Source organism: Manis pentadactyla, chromosome 6 (assembly GCF_030020395.1).
Source record: "Manis pentadactyla isolate mManPen7 chromosome 6, mManPen7.hap1, whole genome shotgun sequence".
Lineage (NCBI taxonomy): Eukaryota > Metazoa > Chordata > Mammalia > Pholidota > Manidae > Manis > Manis pentadactyla.
Window position 1 is genome coordinate 116,197,865 of NC_080024.1, and position 20,423 is coordinate 116,218,287.

Here is a 20,423-nt window from a genome sequence, read left to right on the forward strand (position 1 = left end):
GTGTCCTTTGCTGTACAGAACGTTTTTAGCTTGATATAGTTCCACTTGTTCATTTTTGCTTTTGTTTCCCTTGCCCGGGGAGATATGTTCATGAAGAAGTCACTCATGTTTATGTCCATGAGATTTTTGCCTATGTTTTTTTCTAAGAGTTTTATGGTTTCATGACTTACATTCAGGTCTTTGATCCATTTCGAATTTACTTTTGTGTATGGGATTAGACTGTAATCCAGTTTCATTCTTTTACATGTAGCTGTCCAGTTTTGCCAGCACCATCTGTTGAAGAGACTGTCATTTCCCCATTGTATGTCCATGGCTCCTTTATCGTATATTAATTGGCCATATATGTTTGGGTTAATGTTTGGAGTCTCTATTCTGTTCCACTGGTCTGTGGCTGTTCTTGTGCCAGTACCAAATTGTCTTGATTACTGTGGCTTTGTAGTAGAGCTTGAAGTTGGGGAGTGAGATCCTCCCCACTTTATTCTTCCTTCTCAGGATTGCTTTGGCTATTCAGGGTCTTTGGTGGTTCCATATGAATTTTTGAACTATTTATTCCAGTTCATTGAAGAATGCTGTTGGTAATTTGACAGAGATTGCATCAAATCTGTATATTGCTTTGGTTCAGCCCATTTTTTTTATTGGATTTTTTTTTTTTTTGGTATTGAGTCATGTGAGTTCTTTATGTATTTTGGTTGTTAGTCCTTTATTAGATACATCATTTATGAATATATTTCCCACACCATAAATTGCCCTTTCATTCTGTTGGTGGTGTCCATTGCCATACAAAAGCTTTTTAGTTTCATGTAGTTCCACATGTTTATTTTTGCTTTTGTTTCCCTTGCCTGGGGAAACATGTCCAAAATAAAAATACTCATGCTTATGTTCAAGAGATTTTTGCCTATGTTTTCTTCTAAGAGTTTTATGGTTTCATCTTATATTTAGGTCTTTAATCCATTTTGAGTTTACTTTTGTGTATGGTGTTAGGGATTAATCCAGTTTCATTCTCTTGCATGTAGCTGTCCATTTTTCCCAACACCATTTATTGAAAAGACTGTCTCTTTCCATTGTATATTCTTGCCTCCTTTGTCATATATTAATTGACCATATATGTGTGGGTTTATTTTATTTTATTTTTTTTGTTTATTTATTTTATTGATGTATAATTGACATGCAGTATCATATTAGTTTGTGTACACCATAGTGATTCAACATTTACATACATTATGAAATGCTCATCACAATCTGTCTAGTTACCATCTGTCACCATGCAAAGTTAATACAGTATCATTGACAATACTTCCCCTGATGTACATCTCCATGGCTTATTTTATAACTGGAAGTTTGTACTTCTTGATCCTCTTCACCCATTTCACTACACCCCATCCCCCCTGAACTCCATGTCCTCTCCTCTGGCTACCACCAGTCTGCTCTCTCAATACATGGGTCTGGGGTTTATTTTGTTTTGTAGATCCCACATATAAGTGAAATCATATGGTATCTGTCTTTCTCTGTCTGACTTATTCCACTTAGCATAATACCCCCTAGGCTCATCCATGTTGTCAGAAATGGCAAGATTTCATTCTTTCTTATGGTTGAAGAGTATTCCATTGTATATATATATACCACACCTTCCATATCCATTCATCCATCTATGGATATAGGTTGTTTCCATGTCAGTCATAATTGTTGTTTTATGTATGGGTTTATTTCAGGACGTTTTATTTTGTTCCATTGATCCATGTATCTATTCTTGGGCCTGTACCATACTGTTTTAATCACTGTAGCTTTGTAGTATAGTTTGAAATCAGAGAGCTTGCTATTCAGAACATTGTTCTTCTATCTCAAGATTGCTTTGGCTACTTGGGGTCTTTTATGGTTTTATACAAATTTTAGGATTATTTGCTCTGGCATTGGAAAATGCCATTGGTATTTTGATAAGAATAGCACTGAATCTGTAAATTGCTTTGGGCAGGAGTGATTTTTTGTGAGGGTCCATTTGAGAGTTAAAGAACTTATAATAAGACCAGAAAAAAATGCTTTCAACAGAAATAATTGCTTAAAAACAGTGAATGTTAAGATAGGCCAGCTTTTTTTGGCTAGCCTTTCTTCATAAAATGAATGGCCCAACACAATATATTTGATTATTTTGATTATCTTAATAACTAACCCTGATTAATAGTATAGCCACTTTTTTTCTTGACATTTATTTTCCAGGAGAAAAAAAACTCATTCATTGAGGTGATTGCACTCTCTCTTTTTTGTGACTTCCAGTCTTTTTATAGTCTTATACATAACTACTTCCCTGTATTGCTCTGGTCACTCCTTATTTTTGATGGGTGAGAGTATTAGTATTAATTGGCTTTAACAGAAGGTTCCAGGAGAGTTAAGAAAAAACATCTGGTCTGGTTTTATTGAATATTGTATAGATATTGTTTATTGCACTACCCTTTAAGACTGGAGCTATTTAATATGAAGCATTAATTGAAAACAACTGGCAAATAAGCCATCTTAACATGGCATAATCCTAAGCAAGTCAAGAAAATGTACCACCTCACATTCATTAGGATGGCTACTATCAAAGAAGTCAGAAAATAAGTGTCTGCAAGATTGTGGAGAAATTGGAAAACTTGTGCACTGTTGGTGGAAATATAAAATGGTGCAACTGCTATGGAAAATAGATGACAATTCCTCAAAAAATTAAAACAGAATTACCATATAAATGTAATATGGTACATATTATTATTTGGTATATATACCCAGAGAAACTGAAAGCAGGGTCCCAAAGAGATATTTGTACACCCACATTCACAGCAGAGTTATTCATAATAGCCAAAAGGTTGAAGCAACCCATGTGCCTAATGATGGATGAATGAATAAAATGTGGCATATGCACATTAAATATATACAATAAAATATTATTCAGCCTTAAACAGGAAGGATATTCTGACATATGCTACAACATGAATGAACCCTGAAAACATTAGGTTCGGTGAAATAAGCCAGGCACAAAAAGACAAATACCTTATGATTCCATTAATATGAGGTATTAAAGTTGAATTAATAGAGACAGAGAGTAGAATGCTGGTTAACAGGGGCTGGGGGAGAGAGAGTTATTGTTTAATGGGTACAGAGTTTCAAACAGGAAAGATGAAAATGTTCTGGAGATGGATGGTGGTGGCAGTGGTACACCAAGTACCTGAATGTACTTTATGCCACTGAGCCATACACTTAAAAGTGGTTAAAACATTAAATTTTATGTTATGTATATTTTTGCACAATAAAACAATAAAGATATTAGATCAAGAAGTTACCTTTAAGAAAAAGAATTAGAAAGTTGGGTAACACATGCAAGATGCTGCCTTCAGTGGATTTACATCCTCTGCCCTTGTTTCCCACCTGCACTAGAAGCCAATGAAGCTTTTCATGTTTTAAATTACTTCAGATCCACACCCTCCCTTGCCCTCTGAGAAAGAATTCACTGCTCTTATGTTCTTCCCCATCCCTCCCATCTTCCATATGTCCTTGCCTTCATTGTAGGGGTCAACCAGAGATGTATTTGGCTGAGAAACATGTCACATGGATATGCATATAAAACACTCAGATTGATCTGCTGGCAAGTTGTCTTTTCTCATTTTGGAAAACAGTGGGAAGGGAAATAAAGGTGCAGGTGAGGTACTGGAGCACTAAGAACTGGGAGCTGGTTTTGCCCCAGAGGCTTTGTACCAAATTATAACAGTGACCCATATGATCAAGAGACAGATGAATCCTTACCAGAAAAAGGAGTTTTAATTTTAAGAGGAAGCTCATGACATTTTAGTTTACTTTCAGTAAGTCTTTTTGCTAAGTGTTGTCCCTAGAAAAGCGTGATTATGCAAGATTCACAAGTCTTGGCCCAGGTTAGGGCCATTCCCTCTGCCCATTTCCAAGCAACAGACCAAGGTATAACTGGATTGTTTCCTTACCCCCTCATCAACCTGAATTTCAGGATTCAAGCCACTCTGGATTTGGGAAGAAAGTTGGACACTGGGCATTATCCTGGTTTAATAGCTGTATGTGTTGCTGCACTTCTAAAATGTCTCTGGATCACCTTAATATTCCATATTGAACAAACATAAGAGATCTGTTCTCTTTTTTTTAGTTAATTAGTTAATTAATTAATTTTTATTAAGGTATCATTGATATACAATCTTATGCTCAGGTTTCACATAAGCAACATTGTGGTTACTACATTCCCCCCTATTGTCATTCCACCACATACCCCATTACAGTCACTGTCCATCAGCATAGTAAGATGATATAGAGTCACTACTTTTCTTCTCTGTGCTATATTCCCTTCTCCAGGTTCCCCCTATATTATGTGTGCTAATCATAATACCCTTTAATACCCTTATCCCTCCCTTCCCACCCACCTTCCCCAGCCCCTTTCCCTTTGATAACCGCTAGTCCATTCTTGGGTTCTGTGAGTCTGCTGATGTTCTGTTCCTTCAGTTTTTGCTTTGTTGTTGTACTCCACAGATGAGTGAAACCATTTGGTACTTGTCTTTCTCTGCCTGGCTTATTTCACTGAGCGTAATACCCTCCAGCTCCATCCATGATGTTGCAAATAGTAGGATTTGTTTTCTTCTTATGACTGAATAATATTCCATTGTGTATAGGTACCACATCTTCTTTATCCATTCATCTACTGATGGACACTTAGACTGTTTCCACATCTTGGCTATTGTAAATAGTGCTGTGATAAACATGGGGGTGCATATGTCTTTTTGAATCTGTGATTCTGTTTTCTTAAGGTAAATTCCTAGGAGTGGAATTCCTGAGTCAAATGGTATTTCTATATTTAGTTTTTTGAGGAACCTCCATATTGCTTTCCACAATGGTTGAACTAGTTTACACTACCATCAACAGTGTAGGAGTGTTCCCCTTTTCCTGCATCCTCGCCAGCATTTGTTGTTGCTTGTGTTTTGGACGTTGCCCATCCTAACTGGTGTGAGGTGATATCTCATTGTGGTTTTAATTTGCATTTCTCTGATAATTAGCGATGTGCAGCATCTTTTCATGTGCCTGTTGGCATCTGAATTTCTTCTTTGGAGAATTGTCTGTTCAGATCATCTGCCCATTTTTTAATTGGGTTATTTGCTTCTTGGGTGTTGAGGCATGTGAGCTCTTTATATATTTTGGATGTCAACTCCTCATTGGATATGTAATTTATGAATATATTTTCCCATACTGTAGGATGCCTGTTTGTTCTACTGATGGTGTCCTTTGCTGTACAGAAGCTTTTTAGTTTTATGTTTATTTTTTATTTTGTTTCCCTTGCCTGAGGAGATATGTTCATGAAAAAGTTTCTCACGTTTATATTCAAGAGAGTTTTGCCTATGTTTTCTTCTAAGAGTTTTATGGTTTCATGACTTACATTCAGGTTTTTGATCCATTTCAAGTTTACTTTTGCATATGGAGTTAGACAGTAATCCACTTTCATTCTCTTTCATGTAGCTGTCCAGTTTTGCCAACACCAGTTCTTGAAAAGGCTATCATTTCCCCATTGTATGTCCATGGCTCCTTTATCATATATTAATTGGCCGTATATGCTTGGGTTTATATCTGGGCTCTCTAGTTTGTTTCATTGATCTATGGATCTGTTCTTGTGCCAGTACCAAATTGTCTTGATTACTGTGACTTTGTAGTAGAGTTTGAAGTTGGGGAGTGTAACCCCCCTTGCTTTTTTCTTCCTTCTCAGGATTGTTCTGGCTATTCAGGGTCTTTTGTGGTTCCATATGAATTTTAGAACTATTTTCTCTAGCTCACTGAAGAATGCTGTTGGTATTTTGATAGGGATTACATTGAATCTGTAGATTGCTTTAGGCAGGACGGCCATTTTGACAATATTAATTCTTCCTACCCAAGAGCATGGGATACATTTCCATTTGTTAGTATCCTCTTTAATTTCTCTCAAGAGTGTCTTGTAGTTTTCAGAGTATAGGTCTTTCATTTCCTTGGTTAGGTTTATTCCTAGGTATTCTTTTTGATGCAATTGTGAATGGAATTGCTTTCCTGATTTCTCTTTCTGCTAGTTCATCATTAATGTATAGCAATGCAACAGATTTCTGTGTATTAATTTTGTATCCACAACTTTGCTGAATTCAGTTATTAGATCTAGTAGTTTTGGAGTGGATTCTTTAGGGTTTTTTATGTACGATATCATGTCATTGCAAACAATGACAGTTTGGCTTCTTCCTTACCAATCTGGATGCCTTTTTTTTCTTTCCATTGTCTGATTGCCATGGCTAGGACCTCCAGTACTATGTTGAATAAAAGAGGGGAGAGTGGGCATCCTTTTCTTGTTCCTGATCTTAGAGGAAAAGCTTTCAGCTTTTCACTGTTAAGTATGGTGTTGGCTGTGAGTTTGTCACATCTGGCCTTTATTATGTTGAGGTACTTACCCTGTATACCCAATTTGTTGAGAGTTTTTATCATGAATGGATGTTGAATTTTGTTAAATGGTTCTTCAGCACCTATGGAGATGATCATGTGATTTTTGTCCTTCTTTTTATTGATGTGGTGAATGATGTTGATGGATTTTTGAATGTTGTACCATCCTTGCATCCCTGAAATAAATCTCACTTGATGATGATGGATGATCCTTTGTGATGTATTTTTTAATTTGGTTAATATTTTGTTGGGTATTTTTTGCATGTATGTTCATCAGGGGTATTGGTCTGTAATTTTCTTTTTTTATGGTATCTTTGCTTGGTTTTGTTATTAGAGTGATGCTGGCTTCATAGATTGAGTTTGGAAGTATTCCCTCCTCTTCTACTTTTTGGAAAACTTTAACAAGGATGGGTATTAGGTCTTCTCTAAATATCTGATAAAATTCAGCGGTGAAGCCATCTGGTCCAGGAATTTTGTTCTTGTGTAGTTTTTTGAATAAAAATTAAATTTCATTGCTGGTAATTGGCTGTTCAGATTTTCTGTTTCTTCCTGGGTCAGTCTTGGAAGGTTGTGTTTTTCTAGAAAGTCATCCATTTCTTCAAGGTTATGCAATTTGTTAGCATATAATTTTTCATAGTATTCTCTAATAATTCTTTGTGTTTCAGTGGTGTCCATAGTGATTTTTCCTTCCTCTTTTCTGATTCTGTTTGTGTGTGTAGACTCTCTTTTTTTCTTGGTAAGTCTGGCTAGGGGTTTATCTTGTTTTGTTTATTTTCTCAAAGAACCAGCTCTTGGTTTCATTAATTTTTTCTGTTTTATTCTTCTCAGTTTTGTTTATTTCTTCTCTGATCTTTATTTTGTCCCTCCTTCTACTGGCTTTGGGCCTCATTTATTCTTCTTTTTCCAGTTTCATTATTTATGAATTCAGACTGTTCATTTGGGATTGTTCTTCCTTCTTTAAATATGCCTGGATTGCTGTATACTTTCCTCTTAGTACTACCTTCGCTTCATCCCACAGAAGTTGGGGCATTGAACTGTTGTTTTCATTTGTATTCATATATTGCTTGATCTCTGTTTTAATTTGGCCATTGATCCATTGATTATTTAGGAGCACATCATTAAGCCTCCATGTATTTTTAACCTTCTTTGTTTTCTTTGTAAAATTTATTTCTATTTTCATTCCTTTGTGATATGAGAAGTTGGTTTGTACAATGTCACTCTTTTTTAATTTGCTGAGGCTCTTTTTGTGGCCTAGTATGTGATCTATTCTTGAAAATGTTCTATGTGCACTTGAGAAGAATGTGTATCCTGCTGCTTTTAGGTGTAGAGTTCTGTAGATGTCTGTTAGGTCCATCTGTTCTAATGTGTTGTTCAGTGCCTGTTTTCTTATTTATTTTCTGTCTGGTGGATCTGTCCTTTGGAGTGAGTGGTGTGCTGAAGTCTCCTAAAATGAATGCATTGCATTCTATTTCCCCCTTTAATTCTTTTAGTTTTGTTGTACATATTTGGGTGCTCCTGTTTTGGGTGCATAGATATTTATAATGGTTATATCTTCTTGTTGGACTGACCTCTTTATCATTATGTAATGTTCTTATTTGTCTCTTGTTACTTTCTTTGTTTTGAAGTCTATTTCATTTGTTACAAGTATTGTAACTCCTGCTTTTTTCTCCGTATTGTTTGCATGAAATATCTTTTACCATTCCTTCACTTTTAGTCTGTGTATGTCTTTGGGTTTGAAGTGAGTCTCTTGTAGGCAGCATACACACAGCTCTTGCTTTTTTATCCATTCTGTAACTCTATGCCTTGAATGGTGCATTCAGTCCATTTACTTTTAGGGTAATTATTGATAGATATGTACTTATTGCCATTGCAGGCTCTGGATTCGTGATTACCAAAAGTTCAAGGGCAGCTTCTTTACTATCTAACAGTCAATTTAACTCACTTACTAAACTATTATAAACAAAATCTGAAGATTCCTTTTTTTCTCCCTTCTTTTTCTTCCTCCTCCATTCTTATATGTTAGGTGTCATAATCTGTATTCTTTGTGTATCCCTTGACTGACTTTGTGGGTAGCTGGTTTAATCTTGCATTTGGTTAGTATTTAGTTGGTCTGCTTCCCTTACTGTGGTTTTATTTTCTCTGGTGACAGCCATTTAGCCTTAGGAACACTTCCATCTAGAGCAGTTCCTTTAAAATACACTGTAGAGATGGTTTGTGGGAGGTAAATTCCCTCAACTTTTGCTTATCTGGGAATTGTTTAATCCCTACTTCGAATTTAAATGATAATCTTGCTGGATAGAGTATTCTTGGTTTTAGGCCCTTCTGTTTCATTGCACTAAATATATCATGCCATTCTCTTCTGGCCTGTAAGGTTTCTGTTGAGAAGTCTGATGATAGCCTGATGGGTTCTCCTTTGTAGTTAACTTCTTTCTCTCTCAGCTGCTTTTAATACTCTGTCCTTGCCCTTGATCTTTGCTATTTTATTATATATCTTGGTGTTGTCTTTCTTGGGTCCCTTGTGCCGGGAGATCTGTGGACTTCCGTGGCCTGAGAGACTATCTCCTTCCCCAGATTGGGGAACTTTTCAGCAATTATTTCTTCGAAGACACGTTTTCTCTTTTTTCTCTCTCTCTTCTTCTCTGATACCCCTATAATGCGAATATTGTTCTGTTTGGATTGGTCACACATGTCTCTTAATATTCTTCATTCCTAGAGATCCTTTTTTCTCTCTCTGCCTAAGTTTCTTTGTATTCCTGTTGTCTAATTTCTATTCTATTTTCCATCTCGTCTACCTCCCCTTCTTTTAAATCCCTATATTGTATGTTTTATTTCAGCTACTGTATTTTTTTTTATTTTTATTTTTATTGAAGGGTAGTTGACACACAGTATTACATTAGTTTCAGGTGTACAACACAGTGATTCAACATTTATATACATGATAATTCTAGGTACCAGCTATCACCATACCAAGTTGTTACAATATTTTGACTATATTCCTTATGCTATACATTACATCCCGGTTACTTATTTATTTTAGAATTCGAAGTGCGTGTATATATATATATATATATATATATATATATATATATATATATATAGTGTGTGTGTGAGGGCATCTCTCATATTTATTGATCAAATGGTTGTTGACAACAATAAAATTCTGTATAGGGGGGTCAATTCTCAATGCACAATCATTAATCCACCCCAAGCCTAATTTTCGTCAGTCTCCAATCATTTGAAGCTTAACGAACAAGTTCTTACATGGAGAACAAATTCTTACATACTGAATAAGGTACATGGTGAACATTACAGGGGCAGTCATCACAGAAGCTTTCGGTTTTGTTCATGCATTATGAACTATAAACAGTCAGTTCAAATATGAATATTCATTTGATTTTTATACTTGATTTATATGTGGATACCACATTTCTCTCTTTATTATTATTATTTTTAATAAAATGCTGAAGTGGTAGGTAGATACAAGATAAAGGTAGAAAACATAGTTTAGTGTTGTAAGAGAGCAAATGTAGATGATCAGGTGTGTGCCTGTAGCCTATGTGTTAATCCATGCTAGACACGGGCAATAAAACATCCACGTATGCAGAAGATTTCTCTCAGAACGGGGGGGGGGGTGAGGTTCTAAGCCTCACCTCTGTTGATCCCCAATTTCTCACCTGATGGCCCCCCTGCGACTGTGCCTGTCTTAGGTTGTTCCTCCCTTGAGGTATCTTACCCGTCTCTGGCTAACCAGTCATCTTCCGGGGCCATACAGGGAAATGTGAAGTTGGTAAGTGAGAGAGAAGCCTTATTGTTTGAAATGGTTAGCTTTTTATTTCTTTGCATATTTATGCCCTGTAGCTTCTATGCCCAGCATTTGTCTTGAGGTATCTTTACCACTTGGAAGAATTATGATACTCGGTAAATTTTATATGAGGCACGAATTCTATTTAAGGGTTGTAATTAGGAAGGAAGAAGAAAAGCTATAGAAGTAGCAGGCAGAAGAAAACCTGGGGAGATTGATTATTTCTTTGACCTATCTTCTTGTAGAGTAACTTCAGCATGTATAGTTTTTAAACTACTAAGTAAATTGTGCACACACATTAACATAATAGGAGTACAGTTACGTAACCAAAGCATACCTGTAATTACCAGCCATCTCCAGTGAAACCAAGAAAACCAGTTAGGCACCTTAGGCATTTGTGAAAACTTATCTATGATATGGTGGATAATGTCCAACTGAACTTGAACAGTCTGAGAGAATTCAGATAAATTAAAACAACCCATTCCTGAGGACTGTTCACATCCCATATGTTCTTTTAACAGTAAATAGTCTGTGGTTGTAAGATTTTGGAGTGCTACAATTTGCACTTGTCCTAATTCTTGGTTGAGTTCCAACCGTATAGATCCAGTCAAATTTGTTGTTTTACTGTATGCACAGGCCAGCTTAGATATCTCCTTCTTCATTCCCATGGCAAGTCCAGGAATTGGTGGGATGAATGCATCTACACCTGTAGCAGTGCGTGGATCTTTGTTGGGGTTTTTTTGTTAGTCATCTTCTGGCATGAGTCCTCCCGAGAGTGCTGATGTTGAAAGTTCTTTTTAATATTGTATCTTAGTTCATTTTCGGAGTAGCCAAATTAGGCTTTGATCCTCTGTATAAACACAAACAGACCCTTTGCCTACACTTTTATATGCCCTTTATATCATTGTGTAGAGCACATTGGAGGTCACCACACAGGAACTGCTTTTTTCTTTTTTTTTTTTTTAACATTAATCTACACTTACATGACGAATACTTTGTTTACTAGGCTCACCCCTATACCAGGTCCCCCCTATATACCCCTTTATAGTCACTGTCCATCAGCGTCAGCTACTGTATTTTTTAAGGTGCCTATCTCCTTCCTGAATTCATCCCTTATTTCTTGGATTTTTTTTATTCATTTTGTTATCATTAATCTACAATTACATGAAGAACATTATGTTTACTAGACTCCTCCCTTCACCAAGTCCCCCCCAGAAACCCCATTACACTCACTGTCCATCAGTGTAGTAAGATGCTGTAGAATCACTACTTGTCTTCTCTGTGTTGCACATCTCTCCCTATGCCTCCCCACATTATACATGCTAATCATAAGGCCCCCTTTCTTTTTCCCCACCCTTATCCCTCCCTTCCCACCCATACTCCCCAGTCCCTTTCCCTTTGGTAACTGTTAGTCCATTCTTGGGTTCTGTTATTCTGATACTGTTTTGTTCCTTCAGTTTTTCTTTGTTCTTATACTACACATATGAGTGAAATCATTTGGTACTTGTCTTTCTGTGCCTGGCTTATTTCACTGAGCATAATACCCTCTACCTCCATCTATGTTGTTACAAATGGTAGGATTTGTTTTCTTCTTATGGCTGGATAATATTCCATTGTGTATATGTACCACATCTTCTTTATCTGCTCATCTACTGGTGGACACATAGGTTGCTTCCATTTCTTGGCTATTGTAAATAGTGCATCAATAAACATAGGGGTGCATATGTCTTTTTCAAACTGGGCTGCTACATTCTTAGGGTAAATTCCTAGAAGTGGAATTCCTGGGTCAAATGGTGTTACTATTTTGAGCTTTTTGAGGAACCTCTATACTGCTTTCCACAATGGTTGAACTAATTTACATTCCCACCAACAGTGTAGGAGGGTTCCCCTTTCTCCACAACCTCACCAACATTTGTTGTTGTTTGTCTTGTGGATGGTGGCCATCCTTATTGCTGTAAGGTGATATCCCATTGTGGTTTTAATTTGCATTTCTCTGATGACAAGAGATGTGGAGCATCTTTTCATGTGTCTGTTGGCCATCTGAATTTCTGCTTTGGAGAAGTGTCTGTTCAGCTCCTCTGCCCATTTTTTTATTGGATTATTTGCTTTATATTTGTTGAGGTGCTTGAGCTCTTTATATATTTTGGATGTCAAGCCTTTATAGGATCTGTCATTTATGAATATATTCTCCCATACTGTAGGGTATCTTTTTGTTCTATTGATGGTGTCCTTTGCTGTACAGAAGCTTTTTAGTTTGATATACTCCCATTTGTTCATTTTTGCTTTTGTTTCCATTGCCCAGGGAGATATGTTCATGAAGAAGTTGGTCATGTTTATGTCTAAGAGATTTTTGCCTATGTTTTTTTCTAAGAGTTTTATAGTTTCATGACTTACATTCAGGTCTTTGATCCATTTCGAATTTACTTTTGTGTATGGGGTTAGACAGTGATCCAGTTTCATTCTCTTACATGTAGCTGTCCAGTTTTGCCAGCACCATCTGTTGAAGAGACTGTCATTTCCCCATTGTATGTCCATGGCTCCTTTATCATATATTAATTGTCCATGTATGTTTGGGTTAATGTTTGGAGTCTCTATTCTGTTCCACTGGTCTGTGGCTCTGTTCTTGTGCCAGTACCAAACTGTCTTGATTACTATGGCTTTGTAGTAGAGTTGGAAGTTGGGAAACAAGATCCTCCCCACTTAATTCTTCCTCCTCAGGATTGCTTTGGCTATTCGAGATCTTTGGTATTTCCATATGAATTTTTGAGCTACTTATTCCAGTTCATTGAAGAATGCTTTTGGTAATTTGATAGGGATTGCATCAAATCTGTATATTGCTTTGGGCAGGATGGCCATTTTGACGATATTAATTCTTCCTAGCCAAGAGCATGGGATGAGTTTCCATTTGTTAGTGTCCTCTTTAATTTTCTAAAGAGTGTCTTGTAGTTATCAGGGTATATTTATTTCACTTAGGTTTATTCCTAAGTATTTTATTCTTTTTGATGCAATTGTGAATGGAATTGCTTTCCTGATTTCTCTTTCTATTGGTTCATTGTTAGTGTATAGGAAAGCCACAGATTTCTGTGTGTTAATTTTGTATCCTGCAACTTTGCTGTATTCCGATATCAGTTCTAGTAGTTTTGGAGTGGAGTCTTTAGGGTTTTTTATGTACAATATCATGTCATCTGCACATAGTGACAGTTTAACTTCTTCTTTACCAATTTGGATTCCTTGTATTTCTTTGTTTTGTCTAATTGCCGTGGCAAGAACCTCCACTACTATGTTGAATAACAGTGGTAAGAGTGGGCATCCCTGTCTTGTTCCCGATTTCAGAGGAAAAGCTTTCAGCTTCTCATTGTTCAGTATGATGTTTGCTGTGGGTTTATCATACATGGCCTTTACTATGTTGAGGTACTTGCCCACTATACCCATTTTGCTGAGAGTTTTTATCATGAATGGATGTTGAATTTTGTGACATGCTTTTTCAGCATCTATGGAGATTATCATGTGGTTTTTGTCCTTATTTTTATTGATCTGGTGGATGATGTTGATGGATTTTTTTATGTTGTACCATCCTTGCATCCCTGGGATGAATCCCACTTGAACATGGTGTATGATCCTTTTGATGTATTTTTGAATTTGGTTTGCTAATATTTTGTTGACTATTTTTGCATCTACATTCATCAGGGATATTGGTCTGTAATTTTCTGTTTTGGTGGGGTCTTTGCCTGGTTTTGGTATTAGGGTGATGTTGGCTTCATAGAATGAGTTTCGTAGTATTCCCTCCTCTTCTATTTTTTGGAAAATTTTAAGGAGAATGGGTATTATATCTTCTCTGTATGTCTGATAAAATTCCGAGGTAATCCATCTGGCTCAGGGGGTTTGTTCTTGGGTAGGTTTTTATTACTGCTTCAATTTCTTTGCTGGTAATTGGTTTGTTTAGATTTTCTGTTTCTTCTTTGGTCAGTCTTGGAAGGTTGTATTTTTCTAGGAAGTTGTCCATTTCTTCTAGGTTTTCCAGCTTGTTAGCATATAGGTTTTCATAGTATTCTTTAATAATTCTTTGTATTTCTGTGGGGTCCGTCATGATGTTTCCTTTCTCATTTCTGATTACGTTGATGTGTGTTGATGCTCTTTTTCTCTTAATAAGTCTGGCTAGAGGCTTATCTATTTTGTTTATTTTCTCAAAGAACCAACTCTTGGTTTCATTGATTTTTTCTTTTGTTTTGTTCTTCTCAACTTTATTTATTTCTTCTCTGATCTTCATTATGTCCCTCCTTCTGCTGACGTTAGGCCTCATTTGTTCTTCTTTTTCCAATTTTGATAATTGTGATGTTAGACTATTCATTTGTGCTTGTTCTTCCTTCTTTAAATATGCCTGGATTGCTATATGCTTTCCTCTTAAGACTGCTTTCACTGCATCCCACAGAAGTTGGGGCTTTGTACGGTTGTTTTCATTTGTTTCCATATATTGCTGGATCTCTCTTTTAATTTGGTCATTTATCCATTGATTATTTAGGAGCATGTTGTTAAGCCTCCATGTGTTTGTGGGCCTTTTTGCTTTCTTTGTACAATTTAGTTTAGTTTTACACCTTTGTGGTCTGAAAAGTTGGTAGAATTTCAATCTTTTGGAATTTACTTTGGCTCTTTTTGTGGCCTAGTATGTGGTCTATTCTGGAGAATGTTCCATGTGCACTTGAGAAGAATGTGTATCCTGTTGCTTTTGGGTGTAGAGTTCTATAGATGTCTATTAGGTCCATCTGTTCTAGTGTGTTGTTCAGTGCCTCTGTGTCCTTACTTATTTTCTGTCTGGTGGATCTGTCCTTTGGAATGAATGGTGTGTTGAAGTCTCCTAAAATGAATGCATTGCAGCCTATTTCCCCCTTTAGTTCTATTAGTATTTATTTCACATATGCTGGTGCTCCTGTGTTGGGTACATATATATTTATAATGGTTATATCCTCTTGTTGGACTGAGCCGTTTATCATTATGTAATGTCCTTCTGTGTCTCTTGTGACTTTCTTTGTTTTGCAGTCTATTTTGTCTGATACAAGTACTGCAACACCTGCTTTTTTCTCCCTGTTGTTTGCATGAAATATCTTTTTCCATCCCTTGACTTTTAGTCTGTGCGTGTCTTTGGGTTTGAGGTGAGTCTCTTCTAAGCAGCATATAGATGGGTCTTGTTTTTTTATCCGTTCATTAACTCTATGTCTTTTGATTGGTACATTCAGTCCATTTACATTTAGAGGCATTATCGATAGGTATGTACTTATTGCCATTGCTGGCTTTAGATTCACGGTTACCAAAGGTTCAAAGTTAATTTCCTTACTATCTATGAGTCTAACTTAACTCATTTAGTATGCTGTTACAAACACAATCTAAAGGTTCTTTTCTGTTTCTCCTCCTTTTCCTTCCTCCTCCATTCTTTATATATTAGGTATCATATTCTGTACTTTTTGTCTATCCCTTATTGACTTTGGGGATACTTAATTTAATTTTGCATTTGCTTAGTAATTAGCTGTTCTACTTTCTTTACTGTGGTTTTATTACCTCGGGTGACAGCTATTCAACCTTAGGAACACGTCCATCTATAGCAGTCCCTCTAAAATAGACTGTAGAGATGGTTTGTGGGAGGTAAATTCTCTCAGCTTTTGCTTATCTGGAATTTGTTTAATTCCTCTTTCACATTTATATGATAATCTTGCCAGATAAAGTAATCTTTGTTCCAGGCCCTTCTCCTTCATGGCATTAAAAACATCATGCCACTCCTTCTGGTCTGTAAGGTTTCTGCTGAGAAGTCTGATGTTAGCCTGATGGGCTGTCCTTTATATGTGATCTTATTTCTGTCTCTGCTTTTAACAGTCTGTCCTTATCCTTGATCTTTTCCATTTTAATTACTATGTGTCTTGGTGTTGTCTTCCTTGGGTCCCTTGTGTTGGGAGATCTGTGGATCTCCATGGCCTGAGAGACTATCTCCTTCCCCAAATTGGGGAAGTTTTTAGCAACTACCTCCTCAAAGACACTTTCTATCCCTTTCTCTCTCTTCTTCTTCTTCTTCTGGTATACCTATAATGCGAATATTGTTCCGTTTGGATTGGTCACACAGTTCTCTCAATATTCTTTCATTCTTAGAGATCCTTTTTTCTGTCTGTGCCTCAGCTTCTTTGTCTTCCTCTTCTTTAGTTTCTATTTCATTTATTGTCTCCTCCAGCATATCCAACCTGCTTTTAATACCCTCCATCGTGCCCTTCAACGATTGGATCTCCAACCTGAATTCATTTCTGTATTCTTGGATGTCTTTCTGTACCTCCAGTAGAATGTTGATGATTTTTATTTTGAACTCCCTGTCAGGAAGTGTCACGAGGTCCATATCATTTAAATCTTTCTTGGGAGTTGTATTAATAATTTTACTCTGGACCAGGTTTCTTTGGCATTTCATGTTTGTATATGGTACCCTCTAGTGTCCAGAAGCTCTATTCTAGAGCTGCTCAACCCCTGAAGCAATGCCGGGGGTTGCACGGGAGCGGTATTGGTGCCTGGGGGGAGGAAAGAGCTGTTCCCCGCTTCCCAGCTGCTGTGCCTGTCTCCACTGTCTGAGCCAGTGGGCCAGTCATACAGGTATGTTTTTGCCCCAGAGCAGCCAGATATGGATCCCTGCTTTCCACAAGCAGCCAGAATCCCAGTGTCCCCAGGTACTCTGCCTGTCCCAGCTTTCCAACCCCATTATCAGAAGAGTATGATGAAAGCACCATGAAATGTAGGTTTGTGCTCCCAGCACAGATCTCCGGAGCTAGGTATTCAGCAGTCCCAAGCCTTCCACTCCCTTCCTGCTCAGTTTCTCTTCCTCCCGCTGGTGAGCTGGGGTGGGGGAGGGGCTCGGGTCCTGCGGAGCCACAGCTCTGGTACGTTACCCCGTTCACTGAGGTCTGCTCTTTTCTCCCTGTGTACGCAGTCTGGCACCGTCCTCTTTCCTGTTGCTCTCTCAGGATTAGTTGTGCCAGCTATATTTTCTAATTGTATCCAGTTTTAGAGGAAGCCTCTGTCTCTCCTCTCATACCGCCATCTTTAATCCTCTTATTTCTTGGATATTTTTCTGTAACTCCATTAGCATGCTTATGAGTTTTATTTTGAATTCTTTTTCAGGAAGATTGGTGATTTCAGTCTCACTGAGCCTTCTTTCTGGTGTTTGAGGGATTTTGGATTGAACAAGATTCTTTCTTTTCATAATCCTATTGGATGGTGAGAAATATTGTTTGTGTAGTCAGTGCTCTCTAGTGCCCAGAAGCCCTGCTCTTCAGAGCTACCCAGTACCTGGAGCAAGGGCAGTGGTCACAGACAAGTGGTGTTGGTGCCTACCCTAAAGAGCAAGCCTTTTCCTGCTTCTTGGCCAAAGTGCCTGCCTCCACTGTCAGGACCAGTGATCAGCATGCAGGGAGCAGCCTCTGCATTAAGCCTTGTAGTTGCTGTACCCAGGGCTGCCCTCTGTGTGGCCTAGAGCAATGGCGGTGGTAGCAGGTTTGCACTCAGGTGCCCGTGGGGAGGAAGAAATGGCAGACTGCTTATCACGGTGAGGGCCCTCGGGGCTGCGTTGCCAGCCAGAGGGGGCAGAGCATCTGAAGCTCCTGAATGTTCCCAATCTGTTAGGCTTAGTGTGCCAGAATGATTTTGTCCACCTGTTCCTTCTCCTGAATCCTTGCCCCTTTAGCAGCCCTCTCACTGTTGGGAAGTCTTTCAAAGCACTGGCCTTCCTTTTGGCCAAGGGCAGCTGGTTGTGGGAACCTGTTTGCAGTCTCAGTCTGACTTTGGTTTTCACCCCCTCTAATTTCCAAAGCACCATGCAGTGTGGGTTTGTGCTCCTGGAATAGATTTCTACAGTTGGGTATTTAGCATTACTGGGCTTCTGCTCCCTCCCTGCTCTGATTCTCTTCCTCCCACCAGTGAGCTGCGGTGGGGTGAGTGTTCAGGTCCCACCAGGTTGTGGCTTTATTACTTTACCCTTTTCCATGAGATGTTCTCTTCTCCCAGATGTAGACTGGCTGGTGCAATCTTATTTCTGGTCAATCTTTTAGGAATAGTTGTATTTGCTCTATTTTCATATTATATGTGGTTTTGGGAGGAGATTTCTGCCCCACTTCTCACACTGCCACCTTTTTCCCTGGAGATCTGTGCTCTTTATATTGGAGCCTTGGCTTGCAGCAAGGGCCTAAGACTGAGATGAGACCCCTACTGTCACCCATGAAGAAAAGTACAGTGTGGTCTTGCTTATGGAAATATCCCTGAACTCAATCTCCTCTCTCTATTCCTCTAAGCTTCCGCAGATTCACTCGATCCAACAGTGTGACGACCGCAGTGCAGGCCGACCTGGACTTCCATGATAATTTGGAAAACTCTCTGGAGTCTATAGAGGACAATTCGTGCCTGGGCCCCATGGCCAGACAGTTCTCCCGGGATGCCAGCACCTCCACAGTCAGCATTCAGGGCTCAGGAAACCACTACCACGCCTGTGCGGCTGACGACGACTTCGACGTGGATTTCGACCCTTCCATTCTGCCTCCCCCAGACCCCTGGATTGACTCCATCACTGAAGACCCCATGGAGGCCGTCCAAAGGTCAGTGTGCCATCGCGACGGCCACTGGTTCCTGAAGCTTCTCCAGGCAGAGCGAGACCGCATGGAAGGCTGGTGCCAGCAGATGGAGAGGGAGGAGCGGGAGAACAGCCTGCCGGAGGACAGTAAGTACCCCGCGGGCCTCCAGGCCGCCCTGCATTCCCCGCCGGGCTCCCGGCCGGCCCGCCACCACCTTGCTGCAAGCGCAATGCACCTGCCCTGTGCAATTCTCGGTAACCTCAGGGATAAGGTAATAGACTCACGAGCTCCGCTGCAGTGACCTCATGCCAGAGATCCTATGCTTTAGAAGCGCCAGGTGGTGCCGCTTTTTTAACAGTTTTTTTAACTGGTTGCAAGGCCCATAGATAGGTGTGTGTTGTGTGGTTGGATTGCTTTCATTAACACACAATGTGAAAGCAAGGCTTATGTCCAGGCCATGAGAGGCCCGTGCTTTGTCCCCTTTCGCCTGTTGAGCACTAACTTTCTTTCATATTTTAGGGAGGCAAACCATCAGCCACTAAATTAACAGAAATTGCAACCTGATGGGTTAAAATAAATAAGTAACGGAGGCCTTGCACCCCATTGTGTTTCCAAGTTGGCCTTTCAGCAACAGCAATCATTCCTATTAACAGTTGTCAAAGAAATGACCAGGTCACCTCTGTTCTGAGGCATGTTTTACACATTTTCAACAGTTCTGACATTGGGGTATAGTTTATAATCTGTGTATTTTAATACTTTCCTCTGAAAAATTATCAAATGAATGTTGGATCTTCCAACTGATGATATTTTTGAATCAAAGAAATTTAGTGATAGGCATGAAAGCCTGTCTTCATTTTTGTATGGGAAACACCTAGAAGAGTTTTGTGATGTAGCTTTCTGGACCTACTTAAAAAAATCATCATCAAACTTTTTATCATTGGCAAATTTAAATTATGAGCAAAAATAGAGAGTTTGATATAATGAACTCCTGTGTATCCAGTGTAACAAGTGGCCAGTCTTAGTTTCTTATCTTATCCCACTTGTCATTTGTGCCAAGTATCTTAAAGAAAATCTGAAGCACCATTTCACTTCACTATTTGTCTCACACTGATAAGGACTTATATATATATATATATATATCATCCCTATGCATATGATATAATGATGCATTATCATCCCTAACAAAAATAATAGTAATTTCTTAATAATTAGACCTAGAGCCTACTGTAAGTCATTTTAAGTTGACTTACTAAATGAACCAAACTAATTAGGACAAGGAGCAGTGAGTTTTCCATAAAGGAAGTATTTTTATGAAAAGTGAGTCTGGAAAATAACAGCATATTATTGGGTCTTGCTCAGAGCTCTTCTCCATTCTCATTCCTCCTGCCTGAACCCTGTCAACTGGCTGACTAGCTTATTTGTTGCCTTTATGAGTAGGTTAGAAAATCCATAAACAGGTTACGTAAGGTTCCTTTTGCTCTTTCATGTTATGAGTACAAACAACTTAGCAGTGGAAAACTAAATCTCCTTGACTTTGTCCCTAGCAGATGGTCCACTGCAGGTTCACCTGAGTGTTACTCCACAAGCAGAATTGCTTTTTGCCCCTGTGG

General features: G+C 38.5%; 1 protein-coding gene across 11 annotated transcripts in view; it reads left to right on the forward strand.

Annotated features, from left to right (window-relative positions):
* The window catches only part of DLGAP1 (DLG associated protein 1), a 567,869-nt gene that overhangs the window by 525,164 nt on the left and 22,282 nt on the right, over positions 1 to 20,423 (forward strand). For all 11 annotated transcript variants that reach the window (XM_036905862.2, XM_057504061.1, XM_036905864.2 and 8 more), the window contains one exon: positions 18,538 to 18,959. In XM_036905862.2, the coding sequence (XP_036761757.2) occupies positions 18,538 to 18,959 (422 nt within the window). The remainder of the gene's footprint in view (positions 1 to 18,537; positions 18,960 to 20,423) is intronic.